Source organism: Mandrillus leucophaeus, unplaced genomic scaffold (genome assembly GCF_000951045.1).
Source record: "Mandrillus leucophaeus isolate KB7577 unplaced genomic scaffold, Mleu.le_1.0 Scaffold166, whole genome shotgun sequence".
NCBI classification, from domain to species: domain Eukaryota; kingdom Metazoa; phylum Chordata; class Mammalia; order Primates; family Cercopithecidae; genus Mandrillus; species Mandrillus leucophaeus.
Window position 1 is genome coordinate 3,433,029 of NW_012101654.1, and position 20,261 is coordinate 3,453,289.

The following is a 20,261-nucleotide window of genomic DNA, read 5'->3' on the forward strand; positions in this document are numbered from 1 at the left end:
CACTGCAACCTCTGCCTCCCGGGTTCAAGTGATTCTCCTGCCTCAGCCTCCCGAGTAGCTGGGACTACAGGCGTGTGCCACCACACCCAGCTAATTTTCTTGTATTTTTAGTAGAGACGGCATTTTACCATGTTGGTCAGGCTGGTCTCAAACTCCTGATCTCAAATAATCCTCCTGCCTCAGCCTCCCAAAGTGCTGGGATTACAGGCATGAGCCATAACGCCTGGACTTTTTAAAATTTGTTATAAACAGAGTCTCACTGTCTCCCAGGCTGGAGTGCAGTGGCATGATCATAGCTCACTGTAGCCTCAACCTCCTGGGCTCAAACGATCCTCCTGCCTCGGTCTCCCAAGTAGCTAGGACTACAGGTGTGCACCACTACACCCAGCTAATTTTGAAAAATTGTTTTGTAGAGACAGGGTCTTGCTGTGTTGCCCAAGCTGGTCTTGAATTCCTTGCCTCAAGCAATCCTCCTGCCTCAGCCTCCCAAAGTGCCAGGATTATAGTCGTGAGCCACTGCACCTGGCCCTTCATCTGTTTTAAAGTGAACTATTTTGCACATGTTTGTACAATCATAAAACATTTCATCCTACTAGGTGCATTTCCTTCAAGACAGATCCCTCATCCTTCTTAGGGAGAGCTACAGAAAACAAAGGGTGGAGAGGGAGGCTGAAGAACCTCTGACTGTCCCAGGAATCTGCCTCCTCGGTGGCTGGGTAGCCAGTCCTCAGCCCAAGGCCTCCCTCAGTCATCCAGAAACCCTGTGCTTGCACTGCCTGGTTTTCCCTGTCCAGGACCAGTGGAGTTGGTTTTTGTTCCTTTTACAGTTTCAGAAGACTCTATCCAACTCACTGCTATATACAAAAATAGTAATATAGTGAGGAAGCTTTCAATTCCAATTAAATAGATTCCTCCTCTCAGCCAGGCCTCTGCTCAAACCACCTCCAGGGCAGCCTCCCTGCTTCCTCTCTTCAAAAAGACCCCCTTGCCCCTGCTCTGGCCCTCTTTCAACACTATTTTTACTTCATGGAATTTCACTACCTCACGTTCTTAGGCGGTTCCTGTCACAGATACTAAGATACAGGTCGAGTACTCCTTATCTGAAATGCTTAGGACCAGAATTGGTTTGGATTTCAGATTTTTTTTAAATTTCAGAATATTTGCCTTGTATCAGGTGAGCATCCCAAATATGAACATTTGAAATAGTCCAATGAATATTTCCTTTGAGCATCTTGTTGGCACTCCAAAAGTCAGATTTTGGAGCATTTTGGATTTCATATTTTCAGATTATGGATACTTAACCTGTATTTATCTCTCTCCCTGCGACGCCAGGATGTAAACTCCACAAGGGCAGAGAATGTATTTAATTCATTGGCAGTCCCCTTATAACTAGCATGTATCTGTCCATTTGTATACATTTAGCAAATATTTAATGACTAACAGCTCAGTAGATTAAAAAAATGATTGGCTGGACACATGGCATGTCTTGTATAGTAGCAAGAGGAGAGGTGGGCAAGTAAGGAACTGGCACCAGGCCTCGATTGCCATACTCCATGGTGGGAGGTGAGGCAGAGCCGGCCCGCCCCTTTTCCTTTCCAGGACTCAGCCTCAGCATTGAGGGGGAGAAGCCAGAGGAGAAGCCTGCCCCTCCAGGGGCCATTCGCCTCCAGCACTGTGGCCTAGAGTGCATCCTCTCCAGCTGAGCAAGTGTTCTCCCTATTCCACCAGACTCATGCTCCCTGAAATACAACTCCGTTTCTTGCACTTTTGCCTTGGATTTAGACGTGCAAAATATGTGAACCTTCCTATGCAAATTAAGATTTGAATGTCATCTGCTTCACAGTTCTAGCCATCAGTTCTAAAAATAGTCATTTTATGGGATTTGAGAAAGAGATTAAGACCACAAACTTACAACTGAGTTTTTCCCTAGCAGACAGCAGCTGTTCAAACAAAACATAAATCTGGGAGTTTTGAAGAGCTATGCTGTTGTGCTGCAGCTCAGCCCAGTAGGTGGAGGTTCCTAGGGAGGAGATATACTCAGCATGGGTGAGATCTGTGGGCCTGCAGACAGTGTGTTCATGTTCTGCCATCACCCGTGAACCTAGAGGACAGAGTGATGGAAATCGATGATTGTGAGGCAGCAAAATCAGGACTAGCATTAGTGAACGCCTCGCCCTGTGTCTGTGGCCATGTGCAGTTAGCGCCATTTGACTCTTGTTCTTGTGAAAACTACAGAACATTTGTAGCAAGGGCTTTATAGGCTGAAATACCAGTAAACAGCCAGAGAAAAATTAACACCAGCAGAAATGTGACTTTTAAAAAGTAAGATGACCTGTTAGGGACTTTCTGTGAACTTACAGGGGTCCTGAGAAGTCATACCCTGCTGCCTGACCTCTGACCAAACAGTAATCACAGGCATTCATTTCCCCAGGTCAGTGAGGACTCAGAGTCTTCAGACAAGAGGGGCAGTTCGCGTTATCTGTCACTCCTTCCCCATTTTTCTAGCACAGCTTTAAAAATTATTATGGCAAAGATACCAGCATCTTTGCCATTTTGCTGCTTTATCATCTTACATGGACTGTATGCTACACAAACTAAATTAAATTAAATCAATGCATCTCCGCCCTGCCCTCCTCCAGAGTAAGTTTTCACTGACTTGGGCAAGTAAATGAGTGCTGCACCCTAATTAATGTAATAGAAATTCCTGTGCTGGTATTCTTGTCCCATTCTTAGAAGAGGGAATTTCCTGGTAACATTGCCCCAGATAATAATTATTCCTTTGAGACGCTGCAGGCATCACTTCTCCAGGCTAAATAATTTCAGTCCTTTTTCTCCCAGATTCTAGCGTTCCATCCTTTAATCTTGCGAGTCTTCTCACTCCTACTTGGCTGAGAATTCTAAGTCATCCGAGCTAATGTGCTACCTGGTTTGGAGTCACTCTGTCCTCCCTCACCTTCCAGATGTGCCAGCGACTGTGGTCCCTGTTATCTAACAATGCTACCTGGCTAATTACCTGTGGGCTCTTTTCTGCTGTGATGAACCCAGCAGATCATTTATTTGCTATGTAAACAGCCTGTTTCTCTTCTTGTCTATTTGCCTTTTCTATAGACAATGTTTGGTTTGTTTCTGAGTAAAGTAACCTTGACCAAATGGACTAAGGGGCCATTTGGGGCTCATTATTTTGTATGTGATTGACAGATAGTTAAATTTTTCAGTGGGGTATTACACATTCTTTAGGCTGTGGTATCAATATGCTGGCACTTCAGAGAGCCAGCACCATGTAGTAAGATAAGGACCAGCGGTGGAGTTGGGGAGGGATGAGAATCACAGCTCTTCCATCATTTATTGCTGTAATGTACCTAGCCTCCCTTAGCCTCTCTTACCTCATATGTTAGATGAGAATAATGTTATCCGTGTGGGAGAGTAGAGCGGATGCAGTGAATTCAGGTTTGTAAACATTTGATGTGCTTACTGTTGGAATGTAGTTTTACAGACAAGGTTGTTTTTGTCATGATGGGTGGTAATTATATATATAAAGGTAACAGAGCTGATTTTCATCTAGTTGAAGGTCTGTGTGAGTGGTTTAAGTTCTTGGTACAAAGATATAAGAGACACATACATATGATAATTTTATATAAAATATGTCATGAGCTGTTATACAGAGATAGTTACTATGAAAAGCAGAACTAGGAGGGAGGGGGGCAGAGGATAAATCCAGAGTGTCTGCCTTTCAGATAGCTGGACTCAAGAGGAATGGGAAATTAGAGGGAAGAAGTGTCTGATGTTTCTGCAGCCAGTCAGGTTATGCTCATTGAAAACTGTTTTTCCAAACAACCTCATTAAAAAGTGGGCAGAGGACATGAACAAATCATTTTCAAAAGAAGACATACATGCAGCCAACAAGCATATGAAAAATGCTCAACATCACAAACCATTAGAGAAATGCAAATCAAAACCGCAATGAGATACTATCTCACACTAGTCAGAATGGCCATTATTGAAAAATCAAAGAATAATAGATGTTGGCACAGTTGCAGAGAAAAGGAAACACTTCTACACTGCTAGTGGGAGTGTAAATTAGTTCGGCCATTGTAGAAAACAGTGTGGCAGTTCCTCAAAGAATTGAGAACTACCATTCGACCCAGCAATCCCATTACTGGGTATATACCCAAAGGAATATTTGTTCTGTCATAAAGACCCACACATGCATATGTTCATTGCAGCACTATTCACAATAGCAAAGACATGGAATCAACCTAAATGCCCATCAGCAGTAGACTGGATAAAGAAAATGTGATACATAAACACCATGGAATACTATGCAGCCATAAAAAAGAACAAGATCATGTCCTTTACAGGAACATGGATAGAGCTGGAAGCCACTATCCTTAGCAAACTAACACAGGAACAAAAAAACCAAATACCATATATTCTCACTTCTGAGTGGGAGCTAAATAACAAGAACACATGGATACTGGAAGGGGAACAACTTGAGGGTGGAGAGCAGGAGGAGGGAGAAGATCAGAAAAAATACCTATCAGGTACTATCCTTATTATCCAGGTGACGAAATTACCTGTACACCAGATCCCTGTGATACACAGTTTACCTACATAACCTGCTTGTGTACCCCAGAACCTAAAAGTTAAAAACAAAAATAAAACCTTTTTTTTGTGACTTGAGCTCTAAGTTATGAATATTGTCTTAGGGGGCTCAAGGGTAAAGGGACAGCAGCGTATCTTTAAGATTAAGCATGATTTTGGTACTAATAGAGCCTCTGTCCTAACCTGTACTTTTGGGGGTTGATGATACCAGAGAAACTTTTCTGTACATTTTTTGTGTGTTGGTTTGCCCTGTCTTCAGCAGTGATTATGTATTTCTGTGAAGTTAATAGGCCCCTTGTGTGGAGCCTACCCCCCGTGTGGAATCATCTCATAAGGAGACACATCCTGGAAGTGTCCCGGAAGCCCCTAGACTTGAGTTTTCCAGACTCCTTGGCCAACAAACACGGCCCTCCCCTGGGGGCTGTGGCCATCACCCCACCCTGCGGCTGCTTGGCCTCCTATGGTAGAAAGGGAAGATGAATGATCATCAGTGCTCCATCTGTCTGGATCGGAATGCACAAATCTCTTGCTGCTTCTCCGTCACAACCCTTCACCTTTCTTTTTCCCTTGGCTAGGTGGCACCCTGAGCTTTGGATTTTTTTTTTTTTTATTATTATAAGAATTTTCTAACTTGCATATTTGCATTTTGGCCTAAGATAATGATGGCCATGACCCTAGCAAGGCTACCGCAGGAACCGTGTTCTCCTCAATCACCTTTCCAGAGAGCTTTCTTTCCCTACACTGTCAGTGCCAAGGAAGGCTGAAAATGCAGTGACTGTGGGTTATAACCTGTGATGGCCCCAGAAGGGCTGTGACTTCATCACCTCCTGTAATCCTCACAGGGTCCCCACTGGACTCATGAGAAAAGGGGGAGGCTTCTAGGGGTTATGGAGTAGCCCCCAGGTACACAGCTGGTAAGCCCAAGTCCATTGTTGATTTGACTCTGGACAGAAGGGAAGGGCCTTCTGGTCTACCTCATCACCACCTCCCCAAGCCATGGGACCCACCCCTGGGTAATTTGGGAATCCAGATAACCAGCCCTTCAGTAAGGAATATGAGTTACTGCCCCACAAGGTGATTGCCCTACTAGTAGAAACCTTACTACCCAGAGCTCAGTTGGGTTTCGTGACCCCAAATTAAATGAAATATAATAAAGGTAAATGAACTTTATAAAATTATTACAGTGCTTTAATGCTCTGGCCTGGGGACCTAATTGCTTTTATTTTATTTTTTTTTATTTTTGAGATGAGAATCTCGCTATATTGCTCAGGCTGGTCTTTCAGCCTGGCCTCATGTGATCTTCCCACCTGGACCTTCTAAAATGCTGAGATGACAGCCTCATGCCACCACACCCAGCCCTCTAGCCAATTTTCAATAAATATACTGAATTTTCATAATATAGTGTCTAACATTCTCTACTGTGCTTTTAGAACCAGTATTCTCAAAACAGCTTATTTTATTTTGCTCGAGACAAGTATGCATTATCCCTTTTTGCTTCCCACAAGAGCAAAAGCTTAAGCATTTGTCTTCCCTTCACTTCCTGCCAGCGCCCCATCATCTCTATCTGCTGGGGTCACCGGGACTCGAGGCTGTTGATGGCATCAGGACCAGCCCTGTATGTGGTGCGTGTGGAGCACCGGGTGTCCAGCCTGCAGCTGCTGTGCCAGCAGGCCATCGCCAGCACCTTGCGTGAGGACAAGGACGTCAGCAAGCTGACCCTGCCCCCCCGCCTCTGCTCCTACCTCTCCACTGCCTTCATCCCCACCATCAAGGTAAAGCCCTCTACCCCTCCCTCTTCCTCCTCCCTCACCTGTGCTGGCTCCCCACAGAGCCAGGGCAGAGACAGGTGAGGGTACCAGAGTGAGCACATGGGGCCATGTGCAGCTGTGCAGGATCCTGTCATGTGCTGCCAGGTCCGCAGTCTGTCCAAGCATCATGGTCCATGTCCATGAGAGATTTGCGCTGTGTGGTGGCTATTATCTTTCTCATAGCAAAGCTGGTATTCCTAGCTTGACTTCTGTGTCCCTCTGATGATCAAAGGAGTGACCATTATTCAGCATTTCCTATATACTAAGCATTATACTAGTTAATTTTTAGAAATCTGTCTTGTTCAGTCCTGACTTCCTGACAGATGCTGCCATTATTCCCATTTAAGGAAGCAGGAAACAAGTTAGGAGAAGTTAAGTAACTTGCTCCCTAGCTAGTTAGGGGAACAGTCAGGATCAGACCCACCCCGGTTCTAGGGCCAGCTCTTGGCACTGTGCTGAGGAGAGCCACGCCAGCCAGCACTCAGCGTCAGCCACCTTTCAAACCAGTGGGAACTCTAGAAGGTAGCATGTAGAATGCATCTGCCAGTTACTGTTTAAGTGTGGGTCCCCCTAACCTTGGGTTTTCCCAAGTGGTTCTCTTTTGTATTGTCTCTTCTTCTAAGTAGCAGACCCATTTGTTGGTTACTTTTTTCCTGAAACATCAAAGTTTTAGAATCTATTGGTTTTTGTTTTTGTTTTTGTTTTTCCAAGTTGCCTTACACTATTGATTCTACACGAGCAGATCTCAACGCTGGTGTATTATATAGCATTGGAAAATACAGGTGCCCAAGCCTGCCCCTATGGATCCTGATTTCATTGTCTGATATGGGATCCCGGTTTAGATGTGTTTTGAAAGCTCCCAGGAGATTCTCACATGCTCCTACCATTGCAAATCACTGTTCTACACCACATAGTTAGCCTCTCCCCAGGCTCCCAGCCTGTGCTCTTTCTGAAACAGTGGTGTTTTTAGTTGACCTGCCCCTGTGCTCACTCTCTTTCCCTCTCTCTCTGCCTCTCTGGAGTCCCAGCTCTTCCTTTTCTTCCTGTGTCCTGCAGCCCCCAATTCCAGATCCGAACAACATGAGAGACTTTGTCAGCTACCCATCAGCCGGCAATGAGCGGCTACACTGCACCATGAAGCGCACAGAGGACGACCCAGAGGTGGGCGGCCCGTGCTACACGCTCTACCTGGAGTACCTGGGCGGGCTTGTGCCCATCCTCAAAGGGCGGCGCGTCAGCAAGCTGCGGCCGGAGTTTGTCATCATGGACCCACGGACGGATAGCAAACCAGGTGGGTCCCTTGCCCGAGGGACTGGGACCTTGTTCTGCTGTGGTCATGGGCTGTTACGCCTTACACCCCATACAAAGAGAATGTGTGCTAATGAAACGTGAGCCTGTGGTGGCTGGTGTGGAACTTCGTTGAAGAATCCCACTGAAATGAACTGTTCTCTAAATGTACTTTTTGACAGGTTTTAAATCATATTTCGTAGGCAGTGGATAGCTGGGCTGTGAATAGAGGAACCATTGGCTGTCAGGCAAGGGGAAGCTAGTGCAGGCCTCCCGGGAGCGAGGGTTTCCTCCTCACAGTTACGGAGTGTTCATCCAGTGTCTTCATGTAATATTCAGACAACTTGAAAATAATAACAAGATACAGTCCCTGCCCTCCCAGAGTGGATGGTAAAGTTAAAATCAAACCTTCAGCCTCCTGCCCCTCCCTAGTCTACTGTTAACTGCTTTGTACCTGATTACTAATGACAATTTTTTGCTCATCCATAAAGATGTTGGTATGAAACACCCTTTTCTTCTAAAAACCTTTCCCTGTGGTGATTTTCTTTGCTCAGTTAATGTATTCAACATGCTCCCTGCACACCTCTCTGGGATCCTAGATTGTAAGCTTCAGAGGGAAGGGACTGCGTTCTTTTTTTGTGCCACTTGGTGCTAGGCTAGTGTCCGTGCACCCGTCAGTCACGGCCGGCTCAGTCTGCCACCTCCTGTGAAACTTTGCCCATCACCTATGGCAGAATGAGCAACACACTTAGTCATTGTGCTCCAGACTCTGCCCTGCTGAATCCTGTGGGCCCTGGGGGGAGAGAACTGAGTCGTCTTTGTGCCCCCAGTAGATTTGGATTTGTTTTCATTAGTTCATGCTTCCTCTCGCCACTTCCTCGCTCCAGTTTACTCTCCTGCCAGTTAGTCTGGTCCCTGCCTCTCATTACGGCCTGGAGCTAGCATGACATGTGGCCTGACCAGTCACCCCAAGTCACAGTGTGGTGGGCTTGTTCACTCTCAGCCTGTACTCAGCGCTGTACAGTTGCCCCACCTCTGCCTGCCAGCCTTCATTTGTTCAGCATCAGCAGTGCCACTCTACTACCCCTGCAAAACAGCAATACTGCTTGTCAATATTAGATATGAGTCCGTTTTTTCTGTCTTTTGACTCATGTGACAAGCTAGTACCAGGAACAAAGAAAGCGACCAGCAGAATTGGGGCTGGTAGGGAAGCAGACTGAAAGGAAGGAGAGGACAGATTCAGGAGGAAGGCAGGCACAGTGGGAAAAACAGGAGAGAGAGAAGCGCATATTTATGTGGGATGGAAACATGGTTTCAGGGAAAAGGAGAAGGGCCACCAATGGTTAGAGATGACTGGGGTGGGGGCCGTGGGACAGGCCCTGAGCCCAGGTTTGCAGCAGGTGTTCTCGCTGATGTCAGCACCTCTGAGGTTACTCCCCTGGGTGCAATTTTATAAAATCTGTATTGAGATTAAATGTTGACAGTAACTTAGGTGAAGAGCTTATTTCCTCATGTGTGCATAAATTCCTCCCTGAAGAAGAGGACAGGAGGCTGTGCTGTGGAGTACCCAAGGACTAGGCTTGCTTGAACCTGGCCCGACTACCCCAAATGCCTGCTCTTCCTTCCTGTTCATGTTTATCAGCTTGTATCAAACACAGACCCACTCGTTTGCGCACAATCCTTTGAGGGAATAAGATGTTGTATTTTTATAATTAAAAGAGTTAAAAGCTATAAAACAAAGCACATTGACAGATATGTAGTCAGTGCCTACCTTGTGTGGGATACTTGAGTCTCCTGCTATTATTAAGTAATACCAGGTCATCTCTGCTTTTAAGGAGTTTCTAAACCCTTTTAGGTGATAAGACAATGTAAGCACTTGAAAAGTTTAAAAAGTCAAGATTTAAATACCTGATGACAAAAATAGAGGATATGTCACAAGGCACAATATGACTAATTGCCACCTGAATGGCATATACAAACTATTTCAGAGGAGGAAAAGAATCCCTGACATTGAGAAAACAGGAATTTCTTTTTTCTTTTTATTGGGGGATGGAGGGACAGGGTCTTGCTCTGATGCCCAGGCTGCAGTGCAGTAGTGCCATCACAGCTCGCTGCAGCCTTGACCCTCCCAGGTTCAAGCAATCCTCCCACCTCAGCCTCCTGGGCAGCTGGGGCTACAGGTGTGCACTACACTTGCTAATTTTTGTATTTTTTTGTAGAGACAGGGTTTTACCATGTTGCCCAGGCCGATAAACTCCTGGGTTCGAGCAGTCCTCCGCCTTGGCTTCCCAAAGTGCTAGGATCTATTACAGGCATGAACCACCGTGCCTGTCCAGGAATTTCTTATCGTTAAAAGCTGATTAACTCATTGAGGCCGCCATGTCATCGTTTCTCATAATGTGTTCCATGCACCACCACCTCCATGCAAATCACCTGGGATACTTATTTAAATACACGTTCCTAGGCTTACCCTTAGATTATGATTCATTAGGGCTGTGGTGGGGCCTACATACAAACATGCGACTTAATGGGTTTCCCAGGTGATTTTTATGCACTAAAGTTTGTGATCCACTGTCAGGTGACTTGGCAGATATGTCCCTCAACATTACCAGTGTGTATTTTTATACCAGATACCATGAGTCCCAGTATTTTTTTTTTTTTCCAAGCAAGGTCTCACAGTGTCTCCCAGGCTGGAGTGCAGTGGTACAATCATGGCTCATTGCAGCCTTGAACTCCTAGGCTCAAGCAGCCCTCCCACTTCAGCCTCCAGGTAGCTAGGATTGCAGGTGTGCACCACCACACCTGGCTAATTTTTTTATTTTTGTAGAGATGGGGGCTCCATGTGTTGCCCAGGCTGGTCTCAGCCTCCTGGATTCAAGATCCTCCAACGCTCGCCTCCCGTAGTGCTGGGATCATAGGTGTGAGCCACCATGCCCGGCTGCTTCCCTCCACCACCCCCACCAGTTTTCTTTAAAAAGAGATGGGGTCTTACTCTGTCACCCAGACTGGAGTGCAGTGGTATGATCGTAGTGCACTGTAAACTTCTGGATTCAAGTGATCCTCCCACCTCAACCTCCCGAGACTATAATAGGCACACACCATCACACTTGTCTAATTCTGTTTTTTGTAGAGATAAGGTCTCACTGTGTTTCCCAGGCTGGTCTCAAACTTCTGATCTCAAGACGTGAAGTCGTCCTGCCTTGGCTCACCACAGTGCTGAGATTTACAGACATGCTATTGCACCTGGCACACATTTTCTAAAGGAATCTTTAGCCATAGCTTGCTATGGACTGACTTGTGTTCCCCTAAAATTCATATATTGAAGTCCAGACCCCCAATGTGAGGGTAGGATGACATTTAGGGGAGATTAAGATTAAAGGAATTCATATGCGTGGGTCCTGATCTGATTTAGTTACTGGCCTTAAAGAAGAGAAGGAGAAAGAGACCTCTCACCACGCACATGCACCAAGGAGAGGACATAGGACACAGTGAGAAGGCGGCTGTCTGCAGGCCGGGGCAAAGCCTTCACCAGGAAACAGGCGTTGTCACCCTAACCTTGGGGCTGCTCAGCCTCCATAATTGACTGGACCCGTTATTTAGTGTGTGTGCATGCGTGCTCGTGTGTACACACACGCATAATACTGGTTTTGTTTTTCTGGAGAACCCCGACTAATACAGATTTTGGTTCTAAGAAATGGGTATTGCTGTAACAAATCTCTAAACATGTAGAAGAAGCTTTGGAACTGGGTAATGGATAGAGGCTGGAAGAGTGTTGAGGTGGATGCTAGAAATATGGAAGTTAAGAGCAATTCCGGTGAAGTCTCAGTTGGAAATGAGGAACATACTGAAAACTGGAGGAAAGGTGATCCTTGTTATAAAGCAGCAAAGGATTTGAGTAAACTGTTCCAGTGTTTCCGTGGAAGGTAGAACTTGCAAGTGATTAAATTGGATATGTAACTGAAGAGATTTCTAAGCAAAGTGTTGAAGGAGCAGTTTGGTTCCTCCTGATGGCTTACAGTAAAATGCAAAAGGAGAGAGATGAATGGAAGAAGGAATTGTTAAGATAAAAGATGAAGATTTAGATTTAGAAAATATTTAGGCTATTCATATTGCAAAAAAAAAAATGTATTAAATACATTTTGAAGAAAATACCAAAGTTATGGCTGGACTGTCATTTAATAAAGCGCTTACGAAATTATATGAGCAGAGACACTGCCAGTTTGAACTGTAGTGGATGGAAACAGGATGAAACGAAGGAGGAAGGCTGTTGGACTTCTTAGCTTTGACCAGCTGGAATGATGGAGGTGTTTGGCCACTAACATGCATTATTCTTCAAGAAGAGGGAAAAATAACTCTGAAAGTGATTCAGAGATCATTAGGTCCACCTCTTCGGTTTCAGCAGGCCAGATGGCCTTTGCACAGAGCCTTGCGGGCAGAGCCATGGGGGCAGGATCCCTACCAGAGCTATGAGGGTGATGCTGACACCCCAGTAGACCTGGAGGACAGGATATCAAACCAAAGAGGACTCCACTCAAGCCTCAAAATTCAATGGAATTTTCTTTGCGAGATTTTGGATTTGCTTGGAACCTGTCACCACTTTTGTACTTCCAGTGTCTCCTTTTTGGAATGGGAATGTCTATCCTATGCCTGTCCCACCATTGTATTTTGGAAGCACATAACTTCTGTGGTTTCACAGGTTCACAGCTGGAGAGCAGGTTTGCTTCAGGATGAATTGTACCTCAGGTCTCACCCATACTGGATTTAGGTGACAATTTAAATTAGACTCTGGACTTTTAGAGTTGATACTGAAATAAGTTAAGACTTTGGGGGCTTTGGGAATAGAATGAATATATTTTGCATGGGAGAAGAACATGAATCTGAGAATGGCCAGGAGTAGAATCCCGTGGACTGAATTGTGCCCCCACGTCACCCCCAAAATTCTTATTGGGAAGTCCTAACTCCCAATGTGACTGTATTTGGAGATAGGACTTACAGGGGGGAGATGAAATTAAATGAGATCTTAAGGGTGAGGTCCTAATTTGATAGGGCGATTGGCCTTATAAGAAGACAAGATTAATGCCTGTGATCCAGCGCTTTGGGAGGCCAAATCGCAAGGTCAGGAGATGGAGACCATCCTGGCTAACACGGTGAAACACCGTCTCTACTAAAAATACAAAAGATTAGCCGGATGTGGTGGCGGGTGCCTGTAGTCCCAGCTACTTGGGAGGCAGAGACAGGAGAATGGCGTAAACCTGGAAGGTGGAGCTTGCTGTGAGCTGAGATCGCGCCACTGCACTCCAGCCTGGGTGACAGAGCGAAACTCCGTCTCCAAAAAAAAAAAACACCAAGGAAAGAGAGCTCTTTCTTCAAGCACATACACTGAGGAGAGGCCACCTGCAAGCCAGGAAGAGAGCCTTCCCCAGAATCCAACCATGCTGGCATCCTAGCCTTGGTCTTTCAGCCTCCAGAGTGTGAGGAAACAATTTCTATTATTGGAGCCACCCAAGTCTGTGGTATTTTGTTATGGTGGCCTGAGCAGATTTAGAGTGTATATTTAAAAAGCCATTAAAACCATTTTTCAAGATTTTATTTTAAAAATATATGTAATTGGCCAGGCGCGGTGGCTCACGCCTGTAATCCCAGCACTTTGGGAGGCCGAGGTGGGTGGATTACAAGGTCAGGAGATCGAGACCAGCCTGGCTAACACGGTGAAACCCCGTCTCTGCTAAAAATACAAAAAATTAGCCAGGCGTGGTGGCGGGCGCCTGTAGTCCCAGCTGCTCGGGAGGCTGAGGCAGGAGAATGGCATGAACAAGGGGGGAGCGGAGCTTGCAGTGAGCGGAGATCGTGCCACTGTACTCTAGCCTGGGCGACAGAGTGAGACTCCATCTCAAAAACAAAACAAAACAAAACAAAACAATATATATGTATAATTCAGGAAGCCAGGCACAGTGGCTCACACCTATAATCCCAGCACTTTGGGAGGCCAAGGCAGGAGGATTGCCTGAGCTTAGTAGTTCAAGACCAGCCTGGGCAACACGGTGAAACCCTGTCTCTACTAAAATGCAAAAAAATGGCCAGGTGCGGTGGCTTATGCCTGTAATCCCAACACTTTGGGAGGCCAAGGTAGGCGAATCACCTGAGGTCAGGAGTTCAAGACCCGCCTGGCCAACATGGTAAAACCTTGTCTCTACTAAAAATGCAAAAATTAGCCAGGTGTGGTAGCAGGTACCTATAGTCCCAGCTACTTGGGAGGCTGAGGCAGGAGAATCACTTGAACCCGGGAGGTGGAGGCTGCAGTGAGCTGAGATTGCACCACTGCACTCCAGCCTGGGTGACAGAGCAAGACTCCGTCTCAATAAATAAATAAATAAATGACTCCGTCTCAATCAATCAATCAATCAATCAATAAAATAAATAACAAAAAATTAGCCAGCCGTGGCGGTAGTCCCAGCTACTCAGGAGGCTGAGGCAAGAGAATTGCTTGAACCCAGGAGGTGGAGGTTGCAGTGAGCCGAGATAATGTCACTGCATTACACTCCAGCCTAGGCGACAGCAAAACTCCGTCTCCCCAAAAAACCCCAAAAGCCTTCAACCCAGAAGAAATTAGCGGATTCTTGAACACTGACAGAATTGAGATATAAAGCCCCAGACATTGTAGTTAAGCCTTAGGTTTTCAAAGACCAATCCCAGCTTACATTTTTCTACAACTTAGATGTTTTTACAGAACACCCATGATAAACTGATGACACAATCTCTAGTAGTATGAGGTACACCCAGCCACCACCTCAGCCTTCGCAAATGTGGAGCTTATGTCATGCACTGAATTTTTAGTTGTGCTGATGATAGACGTCAGAGTGGCAATGCCTGCACGTGTGAAATTATGACACTGAACAAGCAGGGCTCAGGGCATATTTTCAGAAAGCCATTTTCTTTGTCTCTTGCCACCCCTTAAATCATCATTTATTCTTTCAGAAAGTATTTATGAAGTCTCAGGTAGTCTCTGCGGTTAAAGCAGGAGGCAGGACAGATGACTTTCCTTCCCTCATGGAGTTTGCACTAGTTGGGGAGACAGACAATAAAGCAGTAGTTATGGCGGGATGCAGTTGCTCAGCTCTTCTATTCCCAGCGCTTTGGGAGGCTGAGGCAGGAGGATCACTTGAGTCCAGGAGTTTAAGACAAGCCTGGGTGACATAGCGAGACCCCATCTCTATAAAAAAGAAAATAGTAAAAAATAGTAGTTACGAGTGAAGGGATAGAGGAAGTGGTCTGGGACATGGTATTTGAGGGATCCTAGCATTGATGAGTGAGTCAGGAGCTGAGTGGGCAGTGTCTTACTGGGTTTCCTCAAGTCGAGTCACACACACAGGCTTGTTCTGTGGGCTTGCGTGCATGCTTGAGTCATGACAGAGATTCCTTTGATCCAGTGATTCATAAATTAAATCATAAAACACTGCTCAGGGTTCGTGCATTAAGCCTTTTTATTTGCTTAAACACAAACACCACTGCGGCTTCACTACAGCTTTTGCTGGGTCCGGGCGTGGTCCTGATTCAGTGAGTGCTTTAAGAAGGGGGTGATGTGGGCAACACAGCCTGGGGCCAGCCTCCTTTCCAAGGAGCTTGCCAAACTTTTCTGCCCCAGAGGGGCCCCTGTTCATAGATGCTACCTTCAAATGCTCAGAAACTTCTAGATTGGTTTGGATTAAGAAACTCATCCTTTAAAATATAAACAGCCCTTTTGGATGGTAAAATCACTCATTATGAATTATTTCATTATGATTGAATGATTCAGCTTTTTTATTACCTGGCAAGGCACTTGGAGCCTTGAGGCAATGAGATTTTCATCAGCAAAACAAAGTAATCTGGAAGAATGGGGTCCTCACATTGAAGACAGACCTCGGGTGGTGGAGGGGATGGGGGGGATTTGGGTGGTGAGGGGATGTGATAGCACAGTGGGGATGGGCAGCCAAGGAGAGAAATTGAACGAGGAGGAAGTTTGCCCCACAGTTTTGCCATCACCCCACTCTGCACATCATCTCACCATCTGCCTGAAGGCCCCATGCGGAGTACCCACAGAAGAACCCAGAGCCATCCTGAGAGTTCCCACCACCAGGTCTCCTAGCCTTTGCTCCACGCAGGCAAGCAGCTCTACCAGGCGGGAGAGCCAGGCCCCCACCGCGAGACCTGTAGCAATTCCAGGGGACTTTCTGGCATTCCAGACCTAAGTGGAGCGGACCTGACTCTGTCAGGACTCTAATTCAAGCAGGCCTGGCATCAGCAAGGACCTTCTCAGGTCAGAAGCAGGTTCTCAGTGAATCAATGAGTCCACAAGCCCCTCACTCAGCCCAGGTTCTGTGGCTGCCTAAAAGTCCACATGAACCCAGGTGGGCACCTGTGTGTTGTGAGACACAACAGCACAGCCATTTTGGTTTCAGCTTTTGGCAAACAGTGTGTATTTTGTACATGCCTAGAAACATTAAAATACCATGCCCATTTTGACAACAGTAGGAGTAATTGCCTACTTCTGCTTAGAAAATCTAAAAGAGAAAAACAATGCTAAGCTGCTTTCTGTTTCAACCTCTAGGTCTAAAATTATGGCCTGTGGAGTCCATCTGTCTTTTAGTTTATAGTAATGATCATTGGTAGGGGCTAATTGATATAACTTCCCTTGAAATGTGCTGGTTGGTGTTTTACCAGATGAAGTCTATGCGAACAGCTTGATTTCTACTGTGATCGACAGCTGCAACTGCTCAGACTCCAGTGACATTGAACTGAGTGATGACTGGGCTGCCAAGAAATCTCCCAAAATCTCCAGAGCTAGCAAATCACCCAAACTCCCAAGGTAATCTCAGTCTTCGGGGTGATCGTCCTTTCTTGTGCCTCTGAATATGTGTGTTTGTGGCTGCAACAGAATCCCACTGAAACTGACCAGAAGAGTCAAAGAGCCACCTCCCTGCCTTTTCTTCCAGAAGATTCCAGCTGGAATAATTACAACTTCTATTTGTTTTGTTTTGTTTTTCCTTTGGGATAGACAAAGACACCCAGAAGTTTGCTACACCCTCAGAACTTCTCTAGGCATTAGCAATGATGGTGGGTGGCAGAGGGGTGGCCATAGTTCCCGGGCTTATATGTTTTTTCTTATAGTTTGAGAAAAGGAATAAAAAGGTTCTCCAGTGGATGTAACATGTTGAAGAGAATGCCAGATAAGATGCCTGTAATGCCAGAGCCGGGCACAGTGGCTCACGCCTGTAATCCCAACACTTTGGGAGGTCGAGGCGGGTGGATCACGAGGTCAAGAGATGGAGAACATCCTGGTCAACGTGGGGAAACCCCGTCTCTACTAAAAATACAAAAATTAGCCAAGCATGGTGCGGGCGCCTGTAGTCCCACCTACTCTGGAGGCTGAGGCGGAAGAATCACTTGAACCCGGGAAGCGGATGTTGCAGAGCCAAGATTGCATCACTGCACTTCAGCCTGGCAATAGAGCAAGACTCCATCTCAAAAGGTTAGATAGATAGATAGATAGATAGATAGATAGATAGATAGATAGATAGATAGAGATACAAATAGATAAGATAGATTAGATAGATATAAGATATAGATAAGATAGATATAAGATCGCTAAATAGATTAGATATAAGATAGATTAGATAGATATAAGATAAGATAGGTTGATGTGAGATAGATAGATAGATAGATAGATAGATAGATAGATAGATAGATGCCTGTAATGCTGTAATTGGGAAACATCAACACATCGCATCCACTGTAGAACCTTTTTCTTCACTAAGATTTCTAGTTTTAATTCTGTGATTTTTTTTTTCTGATGCCATGAAAAGCTAAGGTATAAGTTACATACAGATACACATCTGTCCAAATTGTAAACACTTAGCCCGTTGTACAAGGGCTATCCCAGTGTCTTCCCCCAAGTTCAAGATAAAGGACATGTCATCATCCCAGAAGGTCCACCTGTGCTCCCTCCATTTGATACCCACTCCCTAGAAGTAATCACTGTTCTGACTTCCATCATCAGCTTTGCTTGTTCTTGAACTTCATATAAATCGAGTCAAACAATATGTTCTCTTTGTATCTGGCCCTTTTTTTTTTTTTTTTTTTTGCTCAGTGTAGTGATTTGAGAGTCATCATGTTGTTGCATGTATCAGTAGTTTGTTTTTCTTTATTGCTCCATGGTATTCCATTGTAATGAGTATACTACAATTAGTTTATTCTGTTTACCAATCAATGGATATTTGGTAGTTTCCAGTTTGAGGCTATTATGAACAAATCCATGACAAACATTCTTATACAAGTCTTTTTATGGACATGTGCGCTCATTTCTCTTGGGTATAAACTTAGGAAAGGAGTTGCAGGGTCATGGGTTAAATATATGTTAAAGTTTATTAGAAACTGCTGAGCAGTATTCCAGGGTGGCTGCACCCACATAAATCCCCACCAGCAATTTCTAAGAGAGTCCCAGTTTCTTCCATCCTCAGCAGCAGCTCTGTTGTCATTTTTTAGAAATAATTTGGTCGGGCGCGGTGGCTCACGCCTGTAATCCCAGCAGTTTGGGAGGCTGAGACGGGCGGATCACGAGGTCAGGAGATCAAGACCATCCTGGCTAACAAGGTGAAACCCCGTCTCTACTAAAACTAACCGGGCGAGGTGGCGGGCGCCTGTAGTCCCAGCTGCTCGGGAGGCTGAGGCAGGAGAATGGTGTAAACCCAGGAGGCGGAGCTTGCAGCGAGCTGAGATCCAGCCACTGCACTCCAGCCTGGGCGACAGAGTGAGACTCCGTCTCAAAAAAAAGAAAAAAAAAAGAAATAATTCTACCTTGTTCTGGTAGGTGTAGTCGCATCTCATTTCAGTTTAATTCTAATATCTCCAGTGATGGATGCTGCTTAGTTTACATGTTTCTTGGCCACTTGGCTATCTTCTTCTTTTGTGAAGTGTCTGTTCGTCTTCTGCCCTGTTTATTATTGTGTTGTTTTATTGAGTTGTAAGAGTTCTTTCTTTTCGTTTTTTTTTTTTTTTTTTTTTTTTTTGAGGAGTCTCGCTCTGTCACCCAGGCTGGCGTGCAGTGGCACGATCTCGGCTCACTGCAACCTCTGCCTCCTTGGTTCGAATGATTCTCCTGCCTCAGCCTCCTGAGCAGCTGGGACTACAGGCTTGTGCCACCACAACCGGCTAATTTTTTGTATTTTTAGTAGAGACGAAGTTTCACTATGTTAGCCAGGATGGTCTCAATCTCCTGACCTCATGATCCACCCGCCTCGGCCTCCCAAAGTGCTGGGATTACAGGTTTGAGCCACTGCGCCCGGCCCAAGCTCCTGTGTACCCTCCCCTCCCTTTAGAGCAATCACTACAGGAGCATCTGAATATCTCATTCTTTTTTTTTTGAGATGGAGTCTTGCTCTATCGCCCAGCTGGAGTATAGTGGCGTGATCTTGGCTCACTGCAACCTCCATCTCCTGGGTTCAAGTGACTCTCCTGCTTCAGCCTCCCGAGTAGCTGGGACTACAGGCACGTGCCACCACACCCAGCTAATTTTTGTATTTTTTAGTAGACATGGGGTTTCACCATATTGGCCAGGATGATCTCAAACTCCTGACCTTGTGATCCACCTGCTTCGGCCTCCCTAAGTGCTGGGATTACAGGTGTGAGCCACTGCACCCAACCAAGAGTTCTTTCTTTCTTCTAGATTTGAATCCTTTGTCAGATATCTGTATGGCCATATAGTCCAGCACGTGGCATTCTTCTTTTGTGGTTAGTGCTTTCTGTGTCCTGTTCAGGATGTCTTTGGTTACCTAAGGTCATGGAGCCCTTCTTCAGTTCTCTTCTATCAGCTTTCTAGTTTTAGCTTTCATGCTTATGGATTAATTTTTGTGTTTGGTATGAATTAGAGATGAATGCTCATTTTTTAAATATGCAGATATCCAGTTACTCTAGCAGTCTGATTGATGTCTTTTTTCATCTTTGTTCCAGAGCTTGTTAAAATTGCATGTAACATTATGAACTTTCCTATATTTCCAAAGTGCTTTTTTCCCATTATGTAAGCAGAGAGGACATTTAATGCGTGCAACTAAATCCTTCGCCTTTAAACGTCCTCTTCAGGTTGCCATCTTGCTGTGGCTGGACCTCCTCCTGCTGTCCTTTCCCCATTTGGACCCTTCACACAGCAGCCAGGCTAATTGTCCCAGATCATAGCTTTAGGGAGCTCAATCTGCCATCCCCCCATTCCTCAGGAGCCCAGAGTTTCTCATCAAGCTCAAAACCAGTATATATGAGACAATGCATTTTTTCACAGACTGTTTTAAACCTTACCATACTCGTTTTAATCACACTGTCTTTGGGGTAGACTGTCATTAAACACGTGTGTCTCCATGTTATAAATAAAGGGACTGAGGAGCAGAGATACAACATGGGATCAAAAGGCAGCCAAAAAACTTTACTAATTTGATTTAAATATTGCAGATGGTGAAATGCTAGATAAATTTGTTGAAATTCACACTGTTGCAGAAGAAATTAGAAAGATCACTGGCCTTAGGGTAAGAAATGACTTGTCCC

The 20,261-nt window shown here is 45.3% G+C and overlaps 1 protein-coding gene across 1 annotated transcript in view; it reads left to right on the top strand.

The window, feature by feature from the left end:
* TULP4 (tubby like protein 4) overlaps window positions 1–20,261 on the top strand; it is a 259,230-nt gene that overhangs the window by 221,487 nt on the left and 17,482 nt on the right. The window contains exons 8-10 of the mRNA XM_011976427.1: window positions 6,150–6,374; window positions 7,467–7,701; window positions 16,395–16,539. Coding sequence (XP_011831817.1) covers window positions 6,150–6,374; window positions 7,467–7,701; window positions 16,395–16,539 — 605 coding nt within the window. The remainder of the gene's footprint in view (window positions 1–6,149; window positions 6,375–7,466; window positions 7,702–16,394; window positions 16,540–20,261) is intronic.